Source organism: Petromyzon marinus, chromosome 52 (assembly GCF_048934315.1).
Source record: "Petromyzon marinus isolate PM22_M1 ecotype Great Lakes invasive population chromosome 52, UKy_Petmar_22M1.pri1.0, whole genome shotgun sequence".
In the NCBI taxonomy this organism is placed as follows: Eukaryota; Metazoa; Chordata; class Hyperoartia; order Petromyzontiformes; family Petromyzontidae; genus Petromyzon; species Petromyzon marinus.
The window spans coordinates 12,020,140-12,038,282 of record NC_133718.1 but is presented as its reverse complement, the minus strand read 5'-3'; the positions used below and the strand labels follow the sequence as shown (position 1 = coordinate 12,038,282).

General features: G+C 48.6%; 2 protein-coding genes and 1 non-coding gene across 6 annotated transcripts in view; 1 reads left to right on the top strand and 2 right to left on the bottom strand.

The window, feature by feature from the left end:
- Window positions 1–1,542: 1,542 nt before the first annotated feature.
- Window positions 1,543–7,613, bottom strand: RPS15 (ribosomal protein S15). Its single transcript, XM_032974055.2, has 4 exons — window positions 7,485–7,613; window positions 5,742–5,830; window positions 3,817–4,051; window positions 1,543–1,718 (listed from the first exon to the last, which is right to left on the bottom strand). The coding sequence occupies exons 1-4, from the start codon at window positions 7,485–7,487 to the stop codon at window positions 1,605–1,607; spliced, it is 441 nt and encodes a 146-aa protein (XP_032829946.1). The 5' UTR covers window positions 7,488–7,613; the 3' UTR covers window positions 1,543–1,604.
- A 966-nt stretch (window positions 7,614–8,579) lies between these two features.
- Window positions 8,580–8,651, bottom strand: TRNAM-CAU (transfer RNA methionine (anticodon CAU)). Its single transcript has one exon. It is a non-coding gene; the product is annotated as a tRNA-Met (tRNA).
- Window positions 8,652–8,685: 34 nt separating this feature from the next.
- Window positions 8,686–18,143, top strand: part of EPB41L4A (erythrocyte membrane protein band 4.1 like 4A) — a 49,546-nt gene continuing 40,088 nt past the window's right edge. For 2 of the 4 annotated variants that reach the window (XM_032974026.2, XM_032974024.2), the window contains exon 1: window positions 10,971–11,678. The gene's annotated coding sequence lies outside the window, so the exon portion shown is untranslated. Of the gene's footprint in view, window positions 9,073–10,970; window positions 11,679–17,241; window positions 17,345–18,143 lie in introns of those variants that run through there. The other 2 variants (XM_032974025.2, XM_076051866.1) reach the window with 2 other exon arrangements.

The following is an 18,143-nucleotide window of genomic DNA, read 5'->3' as shown; positions in this document are numbered from 1 at the left end:
ATGGGATGAGAATAAAGAATATTGGCACGCGCGCAACGTACTAAAGATACAGCGGGTTCAGTCACGGCGTGATGCATTTAAATTATTCAAACAGTATGTTTTTATTTGACCAGGTAAGGGCCACTTAGCTATTAAACTGTCAGAAGCGACCTATCCGCAAATGATAGCCTAACGAAGTGGCTTACCACATGAAAATGGATAGCACCCAACTACTCAACGTATGTCAATAAATTTCAAAAGAGAAACCGGAGAACCTGGAGAAAAATCCACACGACCACATGCAAACTCCAAATATACAGCAGGCGTCAGGGTCGGGGATCGAACCCACGGCGTCGTGCATAGCAGGCGGAGTTGGCAAGAAGCGCAAATATCGTCCAGGTGCCGAGTTGTTTGTACAATTACCGTACTTTGTATTGCGAATGCACACATTAAAGCATTACCTTATACGAATAACACGCACACACCTGTACTGTATTTGCAAAGGTCACAGGTACAGTGCATTCCTCTTCTTCAGCAGGCAACCGGTAAGATTCATATATCCGTTGCGGGTCAATCCACCTTTTTGTCTAGTATGGCAATGGTCATTTTCAAAAGAACGTATTTTGTTGCTATAGAGGACCATCGCTCAAAACGTCACCTATACCTTCCCCTTCAGACCAGTGTTGTTGATGTGTTGAGTGTTTCTTGTGCTGCTTATGCACCACTGCAAAAGAAGCGGCATCACCAGAACTGAATTCAGATGTCTTGATGAACCAATCAGTCACATCACACGTCAATTAGCGCCATGTGGTGGCGATAAACCTATTGACCACGCCGAGACAACTTGGGCAGCGATCTTGTTAGCCATTCGAAAATACTTTGGCAATTAACCATGACCGTTCCCGTTAACTTCCCTCATCGATTCCTCTATGTTGAGGACGCGCGGCCTACCGGACTTCGTTTCATTTCATGCAACGTTCACTCAACACTGCGTATCACAACACACTCGCCCACTGACTCAAGACACTTGCTCATCTGCTCACGCACTCACTATAGGTCACAACTCTCCTTCCCTCGCTCTGCTCCACTCAGAAAAATAGGGGATGGAAGTAATTTTCAAAGCTATAACCTTTTTTCAAATAAAGTTAAATATAATTATCCATTATAACGTCAATAATGCGGTTTGTTTTTGGCTGCTTGGGAGGGTTGGACTTTTGAGTTTGTTCCTCAGCAACCGTGACTTAAGAATAGTTGCTGCATGAAAAATAAAAATTTCAAACCAGGCCATCGCTTGACATTCGCGTGCCATTCCACCAAGCGGAATTGCACAACCGCCGTCTCGCAAAGAAATTGGACACGACATGCCAACAACAACCGCACACGTTGGTACAAAGCATTTTCAAACATTCCATTAGTCCAGCTCTCTCCCATTCTTCTTCAGCTGCAGCAGCGGCCCTTTCACAGACAACTCAAGCGAAAGAAAACAACGCGGTGGAGGCGGGCATCCGTTAAAAGCTGCAAAGCAAACAGCAGAATGGCGCAAAGACGACTCGGGGAAGAGGATACTGGTATTTTTTTAATTTTGTATTGATTCTGAACAAAATCAAGGCATGTGCACAGAGATTTTACTTCAGCGGGATAAAACGAGAAGAGTGGGTGGCACCGATACCGGGCCGACCGTGCTTCACGGGCTTGTAGGTGATGGAGAACTCGCCCAGGTAGTGGCCAATCATCTCGGGCTGAAACAAACACAAGCACACCACAATTATTTACACCCAGGCGAGAGTCCACCACCACGGAGATTAAATCTTTTTGCAAACGAGACGCAAGGTAAACACGAGCAGGATTATATTACAAGTGTACACATTCGTAGGTGGGAGGGGACAAATGCCACACTGAATTAGCAGCATTTTATTGCAGCCTACACCTTTACACACATTACACAACCCACAGGCAAATTCAAGTTGATTTTGTTTAACCAGGTGAGAACTGGAGCCCAGGAATAGTCTAATTTGCAAGCGTGCAATGGTGTAGGTGACCTATTAACTTAATTCATCAAGAAAGATTGGTGTGATAACAAAGTTATATCCTTAAATAGAATCATGGTTAAGAGTTCTACCTGTATCTAAACATAAAACTGGCCAAACAGTGATCAATGCAGGAGACTTCTCAAAGTCTTGAGACTCAATGCGGTTTCCAGGGTAAAAGGCATTATTATTACTGCTGCTGGCCTTTTGTAGCTGCTTTGAAAGCACTGGGGATTGATGAGCCGCACAAAGCTTTTCAGAAAACCTCTGGGTACGAAGAGGAAGCCTCCAGCAAACGGGAGATGCTCATGGCTTGCCACACTAACTTGAAGTGTTGTCATTAAGCATATTTATTTAGGAATGCCAAACATAAAAATAAACCATTTAAGTCAACTTTCCAGTAAAAGACTGAGGCATCGCCATTATAAAGGCCCACAATAAATCAATCCGCTTTTACAAGGGATTAACCCGAGCAGACAAGCAGTGGGTTTTTCAGCCGGCTTGGCAAACGCACGCACAACTAGGTGCTGCATTACTTTGTCTCGCTGTGCAAACAGCTGCAGTTCCCACTCTGTAGTAGTGGACTAGCCTTCACGAATTAAACAAATAGGTTTAATACCAAGAGACCCTTCGAATTTTATGTATGATTCTGTAATTAATATAAGCTTATGTCATCCAAGGTGAGCGATTCATAATTATCAATGATAATTCAAAATACAACTTGCCATATCATGAACCCTGCTGATAAAAAACAAGTTATATATTTTTCTATTGTATATAATTGCGGGCATGGAAAACAATCCTTACAAAATATGTACTACTGTACAGGCACCCCTCGAGTCATGCGTCCCCCACCATAGCACGAATTTGCGTTTCACTTACGTGCTCAAGAAAAAAACTTAATAGAAAACTTTTTTTCAGTTAAAAATATTTTTTAAATAAAAAAACAATGTTGCACGTTATGCAAAGGGCGTCTGTATTTGATACTTGGCTACTTGAATGAGTTCTGTTGCGCTTAGCCATAGTTCCCACTTCTCTAACGTTCAGAATGTTTTGTGCAAGGTTTTATGAACTTGAAAGAAGACAGTAGCAGGGAATTCCAAACGTGGAGCAGTGCGAGGGGTGAAGCTGTAGTTGGATTTTAAGTCCTTTCCAATTCCATGACGTACATGTACTTCATCAGAACAAAATCGGGAGAAAAAACTTAAACGGTACTGAGGCTCCCACAAAGCCCTGCGGGAGGACGTGGCAGTTTGGCACCAGCTATTGTAGAGTGCGATCGTGTAGCTACAGTTCTCTACGGTGAGTACAATGTCTTTAAAAACAGCGGCGTTATACGGTCAGCGGTTAACGCTAACCGCTTGCGCGTTCCGAGATTCGGGGTGAACAGAACCCAGTAGTCTGCAAATAGCAGACGTCTCAAAGGGTTAAGTGACGCTGCTGCTGTAGTTTTCACGTAGGATTAGAATGTAGCATTCAGGGTCAAGGTTGGGGTGTTGTGTTTAGAGGATAGATGTTAAGGTTTTAAGACTGCAGTGTCTAAGACTGCCCATTGTTGTAACTGTCCATTGGCTCAACTACCAAGCTGGGAGATTGAATTAGATTTGAGTTTATTTGATTGGTTACACGGTTGGTTCCCGTTTATCCAGTTACCCGGCTATTTTACAAAGGAGATACGTTGAGCCCGAGCACAGCAACAAGTCAAACCAGTGGCCTGTGTATTGCCAGTCCAGTGTGCCGACCATTACACCGCAGCAGCGAGGGAGACCATAGCCTCGGCTCCAAAAGAACAAAGAAAACTTCTTAGTACCTTGACTTCGACCTGGTTGAAGGTCTTGCCGTTGTACACGCCCACCATGCTGCCCACCATCTCGGGGATGATGACCATGTCACGCAGATGCGTCTTCACCACCTCCGGCTTCTCCAGCGGCGGCGCGTCCTTCTTCGCCTTGCGCAGGCGCTTCAGCAGAGACAGCTGCTTCCGACGCAGCCCGCGGTTGTACCGTCGCCGCTGGCGTGCACTGAACATCTGCATCAGCTGCTCACTGCGTGGTTTGCACGCGAGCACGGGGAGACACAGGCACGGACGCGGCACACAGAAACACAAGATCAGATTAAGGCATATCGGAATGTCATCTTACACAAAATCAAAGATCCTTAAAGGGAGTGCTTTTCTTTTGCAGCACGGTTTCCGGTCAGAAGCAGGAGATAACTTACTTTCATTCAGATAAAAAATCCTTATTTTATGTTTTCCAGTAAGCAATTATGGACACAGATTTCCATTGGTCCTATTGATTTAAAAAATGTATTCTAAGGACACACGCACAAGAGGATGTCCAACGAGGGAGATGGATCGATGAAATCAGCTTGTGCGGAGGTACGAGGTGGATTATTACATTGCATGATAGTCTTCCATTCTTGTATGGCAATATAATGTTCAGGAGTTAAATGCCAATATCGAGGTCTGCTAGTCACAATGAGTGTTTCAGGAGAGTTCGTCTAATTTTCCTATTCCTCCATTGAAGGAGTAAAGACTAGTGGTTCATAAACTATTGCATGGCCACAACCGCATGACTGTGGCTTGTCTTAAATGTATCTCTTTGTATCTCCGAGTCTCTATGTATCCGTGGGTTTACGATATGGTCCTATAGTTTGGGTTGCATGGCCACAATCACACTACTCTGGCTTTTCTCTATAGCTCTACTTATCATATATTAACGACATCCACTTTACCTAGATGACTGTTCTGTTTAAGGTAACATGAAAACATAAGAGGTAGGCCACTGCGAAAAGTCTACCGTCTCCCACCCAGCAGAATAATGAGAGGTGGGGGTGACTTGGGAGAGGCCTTCAGATCATGGCTACTGATGCTGAAGGCAATACCGACATGGGGAGTTTCATGCCACAGAAAAATGTTTTGAACACGGGAATAAAGACCGCTTCCCTTTCTCTCAACCCTCTCCCCCGGACCATTCAAGCGGCACAGTAACTCTAGCCTGTGGTTTTCCATTGCCGGCCTTGCTAATAACCAAAGGCGCCATTGAGCTGGAAAGCCGAGCTGCTGGGCTCCTACATTTGAAAGCCACCGACCTGAGGGGGCACTCAAGCACACATCGCTACAGGGTCAGACCGAGCTCCTTTTCTGCAGGAGCAATGTTAACGTTTCGCTCGAACAATAATGCGGTTTTGCCCCCTACAATGGAAAAATCAGTGGAATAGAGCCACAGCCGCCTTGATGCATGGCTCTGTGAAAGGATTCTCCCACGTTTTTAAACTCCCTCCCCGCAATAGTATGCAGATTGAGCCGCGTCACGTCGTCACTAGACGACGTATCCATTCGGATCTCTCGCAGAGCGATGCACCGCTTCGCGCTGTGGAAGCGGATGTCATAGAAATACCTCAGATCCCTTCAAGTGACCTCTTAATCCACAGTATGGGGGCAGCACTTTCCCACTCACTCTACCAATGCCAGAAATGTTCTTCACATGAGAGTCAAACAAATATTTTTCAAAGTTCAGGGCTGAAATTTTGCCTCATTAAGTGCAATTAACATGACGTTTTTGTTGTTGTGAAGTTATTGGTGACCAGGCTGAGACCGTTATCTCACTACAACCTTGGTTTAATCACAGGCAGGGCCTGAAACCCGGATTCAATCCCAACATGATAGCATTTGGTAGCTCGGCGCTCGAATCCACCACTCGCCTGTGACGTCCACCCACGCGACCTACTACTCACTTGGACATGTCCAGCAGCTGGTCCAAGTCCACGCCGCGGTACGTGTACTTGCGGAAGGTGCGCTTCTTCTTCTGGTCGCCTTGATCCGCCTGCGAGGGACAGCGCAACCACAGTTAGAGGAGATGTAAACACGCCGCCGACTGGCACATGGATATGCCTCTGCTGCTTGTGTAATACTTCACATGCAATACATATGACAGTATTACATGCAGGTATCGTACGAGGCGGACACCACGGTCCCCGCAGATTCATAGCAAGCAGTCGTAACTACGAGTCCCTAACCCGTTATCATTTTTACGTTTGGCTTCCCAGATAGGCCCGATTCTCAAGACACATTTTCAGGAGGGTCCTACCGAGTTTCTGCAGTCGTGGCCGATGTTGCTGCTGCGTGTAACCCCAATTGTGTAATTTGCAGGGAACTTTTAATCAGTCATGTATTGGGAAAATACCAGCAAGTGTGCTAGTTTAATTGATTCAAGGAAACCGAAGCTGGAGCAATCCCATGCAGACCACGGGGAGAACAAGCCCTTCACACAAAGGTGACGGAATCTAGAAAACCTAGGTAAGTGTTACCAATGCGCCGCAACCCTGCCGCCCAAAACTCTAAATAACTACTGGGATTGTGGTCACTTGTGTCTTATTATGAACACAGCGCATGCAAGAGACTCGAACTGAGAACCAGGCACCGACCTCAAGTGAAATTATTTGATGGTGCTGCTGCGATGGCAGTGGTGCACGGGTACAATTAACAAAAACACCTCAACAGCACTGATTTTAAATATATAAAACTGCCGACGTTTCGGGCAACGGCATTTCTTCATAGATTTCATGAAAGCGTCTTCCAACTCCAACCACGCGTGCAGGTCGGCGCTCATCCTAAATTTTATGGCCCCGAGCCGATGATGGAAATTCCACATTCCCATGCCGTGGTACCGGTCTAAGTTTTTTTTCCGGCCTCAATTTTGCGACCAATTCCTTTTCAAAAGCAACGGGGAGGACAAAAGTACAATGGGAATAGCTGCGAACAATATCCATATCGACTCTTTATAAATTCAGCGGTGGCAATGTGGTTGTTAGTACACGGCCCTATGAACGCGGCAGAATGAGTTCGATTCCCGGGCCACATTCGCGGCCCAGACAAAACCTCCCTTCACCAACCCGGCATACTGACTGGACCAGCGTGGTCAAACTAAACAACTCTTGAGACCCCCGCTCTGTCTTGACATGCGGTGAGGTCTTCATCCAACAGTGGATTGACCAAGGGGCTGAAAGCTACGTAAATGTATATACCACGACAGCTTCACTCCCTCTCTTGAGCACTATTCTAACACCGTATAGTACTGTACACTAGAGTATATTGCAATCAGTAAAAGGGTAGGATGAGACTATCCTGAGGGGATTTTTTTAAATGTTACAAAAATATCATGCAATATAAAAAATAATATAACAATTCACAACCGCTCGCCGTGTACAATAAAACTACATTCATAACCACGTAACCATTTAACATCGCTACACTCAAGAGGAAGCCTCGCCGACACGGCCTTGCCAATAAGGCCGCGCCGCGCACACTAACCATAGAGGCAAAAAAACAATATTTCGACGCCATCCGAGACAAATAAAGCCGCGAACGCGAGCTAGGGGATCCTTCCTTCGCGGGGATACGCGATGGAAGCCGCTAGGAAAGACAGGGAAGGCGATGCTAAAGGATTGGCGAACGACGCCAAACACCACCATACTCACCATCTTGGAGGCCGCTTGCGAAAGAGAGGGTGAGAGTTCCCGCGGGACGTGAGTTATCGCGAGATGTAACGCTACATTCGATTCCGCAGTTTGGATAAGAGCGCGCGGCGTCGCGAGATTTGGATTTGCTCGTTTACATAAGCGGCACAGCGGGGGATATTGGATTTACTAACTTACATAAGCGGCTGAGCGGGGTTTGATTTGGTAATTCACTTGCGTAACAAGTTTTAAAGTCTAATGTACTGTACTGTATTTTTTATTTAAAGCTTTCGTGACTGCAGGGATTCATATTCTTGGCTCTTTCGGTAAAGTTACGTAGAAGGGAAACAATAAAATAATTAAAATATATTGTTTTATCTTTTTATTATTTAAGTCACGTAGAAAGGAAACAATAATATAATAAAAACATATTTTGATTTAAAAATATATTGTTTAATATTTTTTATTATTTATAAATATTAATTATTTTAAAATAATAAATATACTGTTTTATATTTTATTATTTTATTGTTTCCCTTCTACGTGATTTTACCGAAAGAACCAAGAATGTGTACTGTATTTGTTTATAAAAACCTCGCAGGATCTCAAACATCACTCAACACATTCGTCAATAACACTTTGTGTGGCCTTCAAAGGGAAAAAACAACAGGCGACGTTTCGAGCTATGGTCTTTCTTCACAGCAACATAGAGAGAGGTCTGAAAAGTGTAAGTCGTTGGTTAACGAGACGTTCCTCACTCTTTGGTTTTATTCGGTAAAGTCACGTAGGTAAAAAAATAAAACAACAAAAATCACGACGTTTCGGCCACAACACAAGCGGCCTTCATCAGGTGAAGGGACCAGACTGTCTCGAGGACAGCGCTGGAGTGAAACACAGCCAAGCTCAGACCGCGACCTTTAAGCTGTGTGAGAGTAATTAAGGTGCCTTGACAAAGGAATTAGCCACAATTATCTGAATGTTTGAAATTCATTATTTGACATCAGCTATCTATTGAAAAATATAGAGCAGACTTCGCTTATTGCAATTTTTTAACCCCAAAAATATAGTACTTATTTTTAAAAAGTAATCGATGTCGACAAGAAAAAAAATTACTGCTAGCAGAGGATGGTTTCGATCCATCGACCTCTGGGTTATGGGCCCAGCACGCTTCCGCTGCGCCACTCTGCTTGGCGTTTCCACCCCACCTCACACTACCCCTATATACACACAACAACACGCACGCTCTCACATACTGCCAATGCTTTGTATGTGATGTTGAATTTTTTTCGCACCGCACGTTGCCAACCGCGCTAATCGGAGGCGCGCGGGGTAAGGACAACAAACTAAACACAAGGCAGTTCTAAAGAAATTAGCTTTCAATCTAATTTTTTAAATACTGTGGTGGAGGGCCATTACCTGAAACGTCGCCCATTACACACCAGTTATAAAACAAATCAGTGGCGCACGAGCACAATTAACTAAAATACTCAACATATTAGTCAATAACACTTTGTGGGTGGCATTAATAATAAGTATACTGTACCTCCGATTAGCACGGTTGGCAACGTACGGTGAGAAGTACAGTACATACAGTTCGGCGACGTTACAGGTAAGACCCCTTCTTCGGTATGTTGAACTTCTTTCGCACCGTACGTAGCCAACACCGTACTAACAGCGCACAAATGCACTTTACCCAGTCAACATTCAACGTTGCTTCAACGTTGGCACGCTGCTGGAACAGTTGTCCCGACGTTCCTTGTTCACTCGATGTGCCATGAAGAAGGGCCACTGCCCGAAACGTCATATTTTGTTATTTTGAAGGCCACGGTGTTATTATTGATGAGTGAGGATGTTCATTGTGCGTGCCCACCACTGCCCAACGCAGCCGCAGTATGCTACAACGTGTGACTCTTATTATTAAGGTATGGCTTGATATTTATTGCTATTTTTTAATGTCCTCAATTATTAACAAAATATGAAATGATGTTCGATCGTTAACAATATAATGTATGCTGCACATTAACACAACTGATAAATCATAATTAGAAGATTGGTCATGCAAAATAACAAAAAAATGATTATCTGTTACATATTAAATCCACAGGTATTAGACATTGTATATGCTGTATAAATATCCTGCTTTTAAATGTTGAAAATCGAATATATATAAACAATCAAACATAGCCACGTGTATGTTGAACTTCTTTCGCGCCGTACGTAGCCAATCGTGCTAATATTTATCATACTATAATCAAGTTCAGCTTCTTCGCCAATAACTCTTCAAGCTGCTCTCATCCACACATTTATAATGTTGTATTGTGATTCGCTTTCAGCTGATGTCACCGTTCTGCGTGAGCAATGCCTGGTACACAATAGTCAATGCATCCATACTCAATGTATCGTTTTGTGTCAAACTATCGAACCCATGTCCAACAGACTGGGGCCTATACACGTCTGGCAGTTCACCAGAATTAATCGATTTGTTCTAGCGAGCCTGACTGCTGATGAGACACTGCACTCCGGATAACCGTGGGAAAAGAGCTTCATAGCTCATCGGATTCCTCCGGTATAAATACATCTTTTGATTCTGATGTCGGAACCGGAGCAGAGTTTTGATTGTGTTGAACCAATGCTGCTGAAACGATGCCCTCCCCGAAGCAAGGCCGTGTGGCTGGTGGCATGTGTAAAAATATACTTCATGATGTGGGATTGTAGATATACACAGTACTGTACTGTCTCGCTTATCTATGGCATTCTTTGCATCCATAATCTACATAAGGGACGACCTCACCCTACCCCTCCCCTCACCTCACCCCGGCCCTCACCCCCCTATCCCTCCCCTCACCCCACCCCTCACCCCCCTATCCCTCCCCTCACCCCACCCCTCACCCCCCTATCCCTCCCCTCACCCCACCCCTCACCCCCCTATCCCTCCCCTCACCCCACCCCTCACCCCCCTATCCCGCCCCTCCACCACCTCACCCCGCCCCTCACCCCCCCTATCCCTCCCCTCCACCACCTCACCCCGCCCCTCACCCCCCTATCCCTCCCCCCACCACCTCACCCCGCCCCTCACCCCCCTATCCCTCCCCCCACCACCTCACCCCGCCCCTCACCCCCCTATCCCACCCCTCCACCACCTCACCCCGCCCCTCACCCCCCTATCCCTCCCCCCACCACCTCACCCCGCCCCTCACCCCCCTATCCCACCCCTCCACCACCTCACCCCGCCCCTCACCCCTCCACCACCTCACCCCGCCCCTCACCCCTCCCCTCCACCACCTCACCCCGCCCCTCACCCCTCCCCTCCACCACCTCACCCCGCCCCTCACCCCTCTATCCCTCCCCTCACCACCTCACCCCGCCCCCGGCCACCTCAACCCCAACCACGTGACATCGCCGCCTGCTGTCGCCCCCCCCCTCCGCGACGGGCCCAACCCCCCCCGTGTGACGTCACGTAGGGGCGGGGTAGTGGGTGGGGGCATCGACCCTCCCCCCCCCCACAGCCCGTCAGCTGCTGTCGTAGCAGCAGTAGCAGCCAGCAGCTGTGAGTTGATGCTGTGAGTTGCTGCCGCAGCTGCTGTAGCTACTGCTGTGAGTTGCTGCCGCAGCTGCTGTAGCTACTGCTGAGTTGCTGCAGCTGCTGCTGTGAGTTGCTGCTGCTGTGAGTTGCTGCTGCTGTAGTTGCTGCTGCTGCAGCTGCTGGTTTGAGTTGCTGCTGTAGCTGCTGTAGCTGCTGCTGTGAGTTGCTGCTGTAGCTGCTGTGAGTTACTGCTGCTGCTGCTGTAGCTGCTGCTGTGAGTTGCTGTAGCTGCTGCTGTGAGTTGCTGCTGTAGCTGCTGGTGTGAGTTGCTGCTGCTGTAGCTGTGAGTTGCTGCTGTAGCTGCTGCTGTGAGTTACTGCTGCTGCTGCTGTAGCTGCTGCTGTGAGTTGCTGCTGCTGCAGTAGCTGCTGCTGTGAGTTGCTGCTGTAGCTGCTGCTGTGAGTTACTGCTGCTGTAGCTGTGAGTTGCTGCTGTAGCTGCTGCTGTGAGTTACTGCTGCTGCTGCTGTAGCTGCTGCTGTGAGTTACTGCTGCTGCTGCTGTAGCTGCTGCTGTGAGTTGCTGCTGCCGAGGATGTCGATTTGGCTGCTGCTGGCGGCGCTGCCCCCGCTGAGGATGTTTTGATGACGCGCGCCGCCTCGTCCCTGGCGGCTCCCCGTGGCAGCTGAACGGGTAAGGAGGGGAGCCCGACCCGCTCTTGTCTCTCTCTCATAGCCTTGCTTTCTCGATTCAACAACTGTTAACACACATTCCGTGTCAATAGTAATACTCTGTGTACAACAGACGACGTTTCGGGCAATGTCCCTCCTTCATACGTGTCAACTGCTACCTTTGCCACTTCGATGGTGCTGTTTGTTGCTGGCCGTTTGACTGGGGGTGTGGGGGGGGGCATCCTACATCCGAGTGAGTGACACGCTGGCCACCGTGTGCGCTCCATCTCCGTGGTGGACGTGGCTATGTGCCCGTGTCTGCTCGGGTGACCGCTCCAGTCTCTTAATAGGTGCTCGCAGACTAACAGTCACGTGGGTCCCTGACGCAATACTCAACGATGCCAGCTTCTTCCTTGTCGGCTCTTCCACCGATGAGGTTCAGCGTCTCGAGTTGCCTGCGTCTTTACATTGAAACTCCATCGCGATCGTCATCATCCGCTTTGCTCGATCCACTGCTGAATGAAGCCCGAATCCCCGTCTCTGTCTCGCGTCCCCCGGACGTGCATCGCCCTCGCGTGCTGCTGCGAGGCACGGCGCCCGTGCCGCCGTCTGCCTTGAATGAAGGAAGCTGCTGCATTCAATTAGCAAATCACATTAGCCCTGCAGTGCCCATAGTTACCGAGTCATCTGTAGTTAGCAACGATCGCTCAGTCGCTATTGATTGTAACTGCCTTATCAATTAGATCTTCCAACTTGGTGACTGCCGTCACTGACTAACCATGGCTAGGGCCTGTCTTAGTGACTATCACTGACTCACCATGGTTAGTGCCTGTCTTAGTGACTATCACTGACTAACCATACCTAGTGCCTGTCTTAGTGACTATCACTGACTCACCATGGTTAGTGCCTGTCTTAGTGACTATCACTGACTAACCATACCTAGTGCCTGTCTTAGTGACTATCACTGACTAGCCATGGCTAGTGCCTGTCGTAGTGACTCACTGACTAGCCATGGTTAGTACCTGCCTTAGTGACTATCACTGACTGGCTAGTGCCTGTCTTAGTGACTATCACTGATTGGCTAGTGCCTGTCGTAGTGACTATCACTGACTAGCCATGGCTAGGGCCTGTCTTAGTGACTATCACTGACTAGCCATGGCTAGTGCCTGTCTTAGTGACTATCACTGACTCACCATGGTTAGTGCCTGTCTTAGTGACTATCACTGACTAACCATACCTAGTGCCTGTCTTAGTGACTATCACTGACTAGCCATGGTTAGTGCCTGTCTTAGTGACTATCACTGACTAGCCATGGCTAGTGCCTGTCGTAGTGACTATCACTGACTAGCCATGGTTAGTACCTGTCTTAGTGACTATCACTGACTGGCTAGTGCCTGTCTTAGTGACTATCACTGACTGGCTAGTGCCTGTCGTAGTGACTATCACTGACTAGCCATGGCTAGGGCCTGTCTTAGTGACTATCACTGACTAGCCATGGCTAGTGCCTGTCTTAGTGACTATCACTGACTGGCTAGTGCCTGTCTTAGTGACTATCACTGACTAACCATGGCTATGGCCTGTCTTAGTGACTATCACTGACTAGCCATGGCTAGTGCCTGTCTTAGTGACTATCACTGACTAACCATGGCTAGTGCCTGTCGTAGTGACTATCACTGACTAACCATGGTTAGTGCCTGTCTTAGTGACTATCACTGACTAGCCATGGCTAGTGCCTGTCTTAGTGACTATCACTGACTAACCATGGCTATGGCCTGTCTTAGTGACTATCACTGACTAGCCATGGCTAGTGCCTGTCTTAGTGACTATCACTGACTAACCATGGCTAGTGCCTGTCGTAGTGACTATCACTGACTAACCATGGTTAGTGCCTGTCTTAGTGACTATCACTGACTAGCCATGGCTAGTGCCTGTCTTAGTGACTATCACTGACTAGCCATGGCTAGTGCCTGTCTTAGTGACTATCACTGACTAGCCATGGCTAGTGCCTGTCTTAGTGACTATCACTCACTAGCCATTACAAGTGCCTGTCTTAGTGACTATCACTGACTGGCTAGGGCCTGTCTTAGTGACTATCACTGACTAGCCATGGTTAGTACCTGTCTTAGTGACTATGACTGACTGGCTAGTGCCTGTCTTAGTGACTATCACTGACTGGCTAGTGCCTGTCTTAGTGACTATCACTGACTGGCTAGTGCCTGTCTTAGTGACTATCACTGACTAACCATGGCTAGTACCTGTCTTAGTGACTATCACTGACTAACCATGGCTAGTGCCTGTCTTAGTGACTATCACTGACTCACCATGGCTAGGGTCTGTTTTAGGGACTATCACTGACTAGCCATGGCTAGTGCCTGTCTTAGTGACTATCACTGACTGGCTAGGGCCTGTCTTAGTGACTATCACTGACTCACCATGGTTAGTGCCTGTCTTAGTGACTATGACTGACTAGCCATGGCTAGTGCCTGTCTTAGTGACTATCACTGACTAGCCATGGCTAGTGCCTGTCTTAGTGACTATCACTGACTAGCCATGGCTAGTGCCTGTCTTAGTGACTATCACTCACTAGCCATTACAAGTGCCTGTCTTAGTGACTATCACTGACTGGCTAGGGCCTGTCTTAGTGACTATCACTGACTAGCCATGGTTAGTACCTGTCTTAGTGACTATGACTGACTGGCTAGTGCCTGTCTTAGTGACTATCACTGACTGGCTAGTGCCTGTCTTAGTGACTATCACTGACTGGCTAGTGCCTGTCTTAGTGACTATCACTGACTAACCATGGCTAGTACCTGTCTTAGTGACTATCACTGACTAACCATGGCTAGTGCCTGTCTTAGTGACTATCACTGACTCACCATGGCTAGGGTCTGTCTTAGGGACTATCACTGACTAGCCATGGCTAGTGCCTGTCTTAGTGACTATCACTGACTAGCCATGGCTAGTGCCTGTCTTAGTGACTATCACTCACTAGCCATTACAAGTGCCTGTCTTAGTGACTATCACTGACTAGCCATGGCTAGTGCCTGTCTTAGTGACTATCACTGACTAACCATGGCTAGGGCCTGTCTTAGTGACTATCACTGACTAGCCATTACAAGTGCCTGTCTTAGTGATTATCACTGACTAGCCATGGCTAGTGCCTGTCTTAGTAACTATCACTGACTAGCCATGGCTAGTGCCTGTCTTAGTGACTATCACTGACTAGCCATGGCTAGTGCCTGTCTTAGTGCCTATCATTGACTAAACATGGCTAGTGCCCGACTTAGTGACTATCATCACTGACTCGCCATAGCTAGTGCCTGTCTTGATGACTATCATCACTCAAATTATATTTTGTTACTAGTTAGTAAGTCTCAGTCACTATTGTGAACACTGTGACTGTCTGGGTGACTGCTGTGGCTCACTACTGACTACTGGTTAACAGTTGTGACTGGGTGACTGCTGTGGCTCACTACTGACTACTAGTTGACAGTTGTGACTGTCTGGGTGACTGATGTGGCTCACTACTGACTACTGGTTGACAGTTGTGACTGTCTGGGTGGCTGCTGTGGCTCACTACTGACTACCTGGTTGACAGTTGTGACTGTCTGGGTGACTGCTGTGGCTCACTACTGACTACCTGGTTGACAGTTGTGACTGTCTGGGTGACTGCTGTGGCTCACTACTGACTACCTGGTTGACAGTTGTGACTGTCTGGGTGACTGCTGTGGCTCACTACTGACTATTGGTTGACAGTTGTGACTGTCTGGGTGACTGCTGTGGCTCACTACTGACTATTGGTTGACAGTTGTGACTGTCTGGGTGACTGCTGTGGCTCACTACTGACTACTGGTTGACAGTTGTGACTGTCTGGGTGACTGCTGTGGCTCACTACTGACTACTAGTTGACAGTTGTGACTGTCTGGGTGACTGCTGTGGCTCACTACTGACTACTGGTTGACAGTTGTGACTGTCTGGGTGACTGCTGTGGCTCACTACTGACTACTGGTTGACAGTTGTGACTGTCTGGGTGACTGCTGTGGCTCACTACTGACTACTAGTTGACAGTTGTGACTGTCTGGGTGACTGCTGTGGCTCACTACTGACTACTAGTTGACAGTTGTGACTGTCTGGGTGACTGCTGTGGCTCACTACTGACTACTAGTTGACAGTTGTGACTGTCTGGGTGACTGCTGTGGCTCACTACTGACTACTAGTTGACAGTTGTGACTGCCTGGTGACTGCTCGCTGAGCAGGGGGAGAGGGTCACGTGGCGGGGGTCGTCGTCACGAAGCTCCCCGGACTCGCTGCGGTGTCAGGTGACGCGCCCACAGGTCGGGACACGTTCACACGCCTCTCCGTGTCTCCCCGAGCCTCACTGTGGCTCACAAAGTCTCCCCGAGCCTCACTGTGGCTCACAAAGTCTCCCCGAGTCTCACTGTGGCTCACAAAGTCCCCCCGAGCCTCACTGTGGCTCACAAAGTCTCCCCGAGTCTCACTGTGGCTCACAAAGTCTCCCCGAGTCTCACTGTGGCTCACAAAGTCTCCCCCGAGTCTCACTTTGTCTCACAAAGTCTTCCCGAGTCTCTCAGTGTCTTCCCCAGTCTCACTGTGGCTCACAAAGTCTTCCCCAGTCTCACTGTGGCTCACAAAGTCTTCCCCAGTCTCACTGTGGCTCACAAAGTCTCCCCGAGTCTCACTGTGGCTCAGAAAGTCTCCCCGATTCTCTCAGTGTCTCCCCGAGTCTCCCAGTGTCTCCCAGTGTCTTCCCGAGTCTCACTGTGGCTCAGAAAGTCTCCCCGAGCTTCACTGTGGCTCACAAAGTCTCCCAGAGTCTCACTGTGGCTCAGAAAGTCTCCCCGAGTCTCCCAGTGTCTCCCCGAGTCTCACTGTGGCTCACAAAGTCTCCCCGAGTCTCACTGTGGCTCACAACGTCCTCCCCGAGTCTGTAAGTGTCTCCCCGAGTCTCTCAGTGTCTCCCCGAGTCTTCTCGAGTCTCCTGAAGTATCCCAGTGTCTCACTGTGTATCTCCGTGTCTCACTGTGTATCTCCGTGTCTCACTGTGTATTCCATTGTCTCACTGTGTATCTCCGTGTCTCACTGTGTCTCATGAAGTCTCTCCATGTCCTGTCACTACGTCTCCCCATGTATCCCGTGTCTTTATGTGTCAACAATTGTCTGACAGGCTCTCGCCTCGTTTGTCTTTGTCTCTCCATGTCTTTCCGTGTCTCCCTGTCTCTCCCTTCATATCCTTGACGTTTCAGACGTTTTCCCGTGTCTCCTCCTGTCTCCCCGTGTATCTCCTCGCTCCGCGTGTCGCCTTCCCCCTGCGTGTTTCAGGCGCTCTGGTGTTGTTGTTGCTGTTGTTGTAGTGGTTTGCGCGCCGGTAATGGCTACAGGCAGAGCGTTGGTCGAGCTGGCACGGCCTTGGTGGCTTGCTGCTGGGGTGGGGGATCTCAGAGAAGAGGCTGCTGTGTTAGTGGCGTGCAAAACACATAAGGTGTGCATTGTGTAAGTGCGTGCAGTGCACGTGTGTAAAAACGACGCGTGTGTGTGTGTCTCCGTGTGTGGCTGCGGTGTTGCAGTGGAGTTGAGTTGCACCGCGCTACGAACCCCACGCCCAAAGTTCGATTCACGCTCATGGCCAATAATCGGTGACGAATATCTCAGCCGGGCCCTGGACCTCCGGTAGGTACACTCAGCCTGAATTGAGCACCTGTGCGGCCGTGCGTAGTGCTGGCCATGCCACCTCCTCGTGTGCCGTGCCGGCTTTCTTCACAGGTGCTCCCTAACAGCACGTGCCCCCCAACAGTCTCTGTTGAAGACGAGACAGGGGGATCCATCCCTTTGTGTGGCGGTACAAAGCGCGATTGAAACGTTTCCCTGCGCGCGGAGAGAGGAGGGAGCGATGCGTGGCCTTGGTGAGGCCGCGTTATGTCGCTACATCAGCGGCGTGGACATCCTTCCTAGCCGGGGGCCGAAGAGGACTTGCATAATAACACTGGCGGGCCAATCCCTCTTTACGGACTTCACAAGACGTGGGGCAAGTGCCGTTCGCGAGCACCTGTGAAGGCCGCATTTAGCGCAACAAGGGGGAGGTGTAGCCAACGCCACGCCCAACCGCCTTTGTCTCCCCGGTGCTGATGTTTGATACACACAAGCCGCACTAGCTGCTCATTTAAGGCTGAGTCGACCTAGCAGAGGCCCAGGAGCAGCTCGGATATTCGCTGTCACTGAATTTTGGTCGGGAGTGGGAATTGAACTGGAGTCGGAGGGCAGCGCGCTAACCACTGCGCCACCGCTCCCCACTAGCAGTGAGAGCGGTTTACTGAGCACACCAACACTAAAAATTCAGTGTCACCACCTCAAAACTACTGCACGTTTGTGCTCGATTAGTGCCGCTAATTATTGCTACGACTTGGATTAATGTAACTTTGGGCCATTTATAAGTGGTAGACCGTGCAATGTGAAGTCCTAAAATGTAACT